At 39.8% G+C, this 4,235-nt stretch overlaps 1 protein-coding gene across 1 annotated transcript; it reads left to right on the top strand.

Annotated features, from left to right (window-relative positions):
* The first annotated feature begins 3,202 nt into the window (after positions 1-3,202).
* LOC130676940 (uncharacterized) lies at positions 3,203-3,733 on the top strand. The gene has a single exon (XM_057483449.1). The coding sequence runs from the start codon at positions 3,203-3,205 to the stop codon at positions 3,731-3,733; it is 531 nt and encodes a 176-aa protein (XP_057339432.1).
* Positions 3,734-4,235: the final 502 nt, after the last annotated feature.

The raw sequence follows: 4,235 nt of genomic DNA, 5'->3' as shown, positions 1-4,235 counted from the left end.
CGTGAGTCCCATGCCGGCACTTCGGCCGGCGCCATCTTGTAATGGTTTCTCTTTTCAACCAATGGAGCACTATTTCTGTCGCATGTTAATTCACTCATTGACATCAACATGATGCAATGACTGTGTTGGCATGTAATTTGTCCACTCTCGGCATTAAATGGCCATTCTTTTTCCCAAAAATAATTAATAAGATACTTTTATACCTAAATATTCCCGTAGTTTAGGTATAATGCCCGTAAATTTATTTAAATTAAATAAATTCCCCGAGGCCAACTGTTGCATTGCCGCGCATGCGCCAACCAACCAACATAATAATAATAATAATCAAATAATTAAACTAAATAAATACGCAATTAATTATCCCGGCGGCTGTAAAATCCATCCACCAGTAAATAAAATTCAGTAATTTTTACTGGTACCGCCGCAATTTGTATCTAGTAAATTAAACAATTAATAATAACACAGTAAATAAAATACGATAATACATAAGATAATAATAATAATAGTATGATAATAATAATAATGAATGAGACGTGCTGAGCAGCGTGTGCTGCCATCTGTTGCCCTTCTCCGACCTAATGCGAAGATGCCGCGATATTTAAATATCGTGACAATTTCTATCGGTAAATATGAATTGGAAGCACTACTGGACAGTGGGAGTGAGCGCAGCTATATTTCTGAGATTGCCTACGAACAAATCAAAGAAAATCAGCTGCAAGATCTCACACCTGATCCCACTAGCACTCATGGGGTAACAATGGCTAACTCCAAGTCCACGCAAACACGTGGTGGAGCGCCATTTAAAATAAAACTTGACGGTCACGATATCATTACTTGGTTGAGTGTCTTATCTGAATTATCTACTCCAGTTATTCTTGGTCTTAATTTCTGGCAGCTAGCAGATATTCAAGTAAATTCCAAGGAAAATACTTGGAAATTAAATACCAGTAATGAACTTCATTCATTTTTCTCTCGGTCTGGATTCACTAATCTCGCAACGTTGAATGCATTATCCTCAGCTGAGCGTGATGATCTCGAAAAATTTTTAACAACCGAATTTGGGAAAAACAAACAAGCTCCGTTGGGTTTAACACACGTGGTTCAACATCGAATCGAATTAATAGATGACACGCCAGTGCGTACCAAACCTTATCGTAGAAGTCCTCCAGTAATGAAAGCGATGCATGATAAAGTAGATGAATTACTTGCGAAGGGTTATATTCAGCCTTCGAATAGTGCTTGGGCATGTTCGCCGGTAATGGTACCGAAGAAAAACAATACTTGGCGCATGTGCATCGATTACCGGCCACTTAATGAAGTCACGAAAAAATCTGCTTATCCGTTACCGATCATGCACCGTATTTTGTCAAGTCTGCAGGGTGCTAAAGTAATTTCAGTACTTGATGTCAGTGATGCCTTTCATCATGTCTTAGTTGAGCCAAATAGCCGTCAATATACAGCATTTTGTGTAGATGGACGAGGTTTATTTGAATGGATCCGGATGCCATTTGGTCTTACAAGTGCCCCCAGTGCTTATCAAGAAGTCTCGGATACGGTACGACGAGAAATTGTTGAGTCGTTAAAAACACAATTTTCTCACATTGAAGCCGAAAATAAAATTTTTGCTTATCTCGACGACTGGATAATTATCAGCGATGACTTAAAAGAACATAAAATTCTTCTTCAAGCTGTCTTTGAAAGCTTCCGCAAGGCTGGAATAAAGATGAATAAAGAAAAAAGTCATTTTGGATGCTCTGAAGTTCATTTCCTGGGCTTTATTATCAATGAAAATGGTTTGAAACCCGATCCAGCTCGATTAGAACCGATTGCAGATTATAAACGACCCACTAACCGTAAGGAACTGCGAAGATTTAATGGATTAGTTAACTGGTACCATAAACATCTTAAAAATGTCGCACAAGTCCAAGGTCCTTTGAATAAGCTGACAAGTACTCGAGTTCCTTGGGAATGGACAGATGTTGAAGAGAAAGCTTTTGTCAAAACGAAAGAAGCTCTGTTAAAGGCTGCAACATTGTCACTACCTCATCCAGATTTACCGTATCGTTTATATACCGATGCTAGCAACACTGGATTAGGTTCGGTTTTAACTCAGTATGATCCAGAACTAGATCAAGAAAATTTAATTATCTGTCTAAGTCGACCGTTAAACAAAGCAGAAATGAATTACACGACAACAGAGAAAGAATGTCTTGCTGTCGTGTGGTCCTTACGGAAATTACGCGGTTACATCGAGGGTTTACCAGTCACGGTTTATACCGATCATTCCGCCTTGAAATGGCTTCACTCACTGAAAGATCCGGCAGGTAGATTAGCCAGATGGGCTATCGACATTTCTGCTTATGATATCGAAGTTGTCCATTATCGGGGTACGCAGAATGAAGCTCCAGACGCACTTTCACGTCGATATGAAGAACCAGAGACTGCCAATTTACTCGTTTCAGATTCTAATTCTCAATTGCTGTGCGTAATTGCGCAAAATTCCGCTTGGTATGATGAAAAGGTCCGCGCTGTTCAAAAATATCCGGATAATTATCGGGGTCAAAAATCTGAGAACGATAAATTGTATTTTTACCGTCCACTAGCTGTCAAGGAAATACTCGGTGAATTAAATCCTTGGAAAATTGTCTTAACTGAGCCAGAAATTCGTCCAGCTATCGAAAAAGCCCACTGTGAAGCCCAATCAGGCCATCTTGGGATCGATAAAACTTATCAACGGATAAGAGATAATTTTTACTGGCCAGGAATGTTCAAGGACGTCTCATCTTACGTCTCAGCTTGTGAGACTTGTATAACGACCAAAAGTGACCAGACAAAACCGCAAGGATATATCGGCACAAGACCACCAACCCAACCTTGGTCCATTATCTCGATTGACACTATTGGTCCCTATACTCGATCAACTATGGGGAATCAATATGCTCTCGTTATTGAAGACCTTTATACACGCTATCTCGAGATCTTTCCGCTGAAACAACAATCCGGTAAGCTCATTAAACATCACCTAACGGCTGTCTTTAATCATTGGGGCCCTCCTTGTCAAATTATCTCTGATAATGGCAAAGAATTTATAAATAAAGACATAATTAATTTAATTAGTCAATTTAACATAAAATTCACACCAACCCCTATCGGTCACCCCTGTGCAAATCCTGTTGAACGCTGTAATCGCACAATTAAACCTATGATTGTCGCGTTTACGAGTCAAAATCAAAAAGATTGGGATGAACATCTCGATGATTTAAAATTCGCGTACAACACCTCGGTACACACTGCCTTAGGAGTGTCACCATTTTATTTAAATCACGGACGTGACGCACGACTAATTAACGATACCGACCCTCTCGAAAATCTAGACGTATCTGACGTTACCGTTTGGCAAGCCCGAATGGACCGTGCGATTGAATTAAGACATTTTGTTGAGCAAAATATGTTGAAAGCTCGGGAACGCACGCGTAAGCAATACAAACAAAAATTTTCTGATACCCCAATAGACTTAAAAATCGGTGATGAAGTCTATCATTTAAATAAAAAATTGAGTAAAAAAGTAGATGGCTACAGTGCTAAATTAGCACCAAAATATTCGGGACCCGCCATTGTATCTAAAATTTTAAGTCCTCTAGTAGTTCAATTGCAAGATGATGCCGGTAACGATATTGGCACATATTATTACAATGACTTAAAAATTCCCAGGCGGTCTCGAAGACGTAACTGATTATTATCGATATATTTCAGATCACTCATCATGAAAGTGAAGTTACTCGGAGACTCGGATACTGAAGTTTCACTTCAGGAGTCTGAGGGTGAAATATCCGAGTCAGAAACACCATCTACTCATCCAGTCTCATCATCACCTGTCTCATTATCACTTTCATTAGACACCGCATCCGCATTTACATTGTAATTACCATCTACCACTGCAACGACATCGCCAATCTCGTCACCGGCTGTACCGGTCATCACAACAGCAATCACACCATCACCAACATGGTCAACTGGATCAACATCATTTGCTGGGTCCCAAAATCCGTTGCCGCCATGGCAAACAACTACTGGCATCGAGTTTAGTCGGCCATCATCTGTACTATATGTACCGAGTACTACAACTCCTACGTCAGCAATGTTCGAGACACTTACTAAATTTATGAAAGATGAATTTAGTAAATTACATGCTCGTATTGACCGTGCCACCAGTCAACGTCCCACGGTCACGTCAA

Source organism: Microplitis mediator, chromosome 11 (assembly GCF_029852145.1).
Source record: "Microplitis mediator isolate UGA2020A chromosome 11, iyMicMedi2.1, whole genome shotgun sequence".
Lineage (NCBI taxonomy): Eukaryota > Metazoa > Arthropoda > Insecta > Hymenoptera > Braconidae > Microplitis > Microplitis mediator.
Note: the sequence above shows the minus strand (reverse complement) of the source record. Positions and strands in the feature narration are given on the sequence as shown.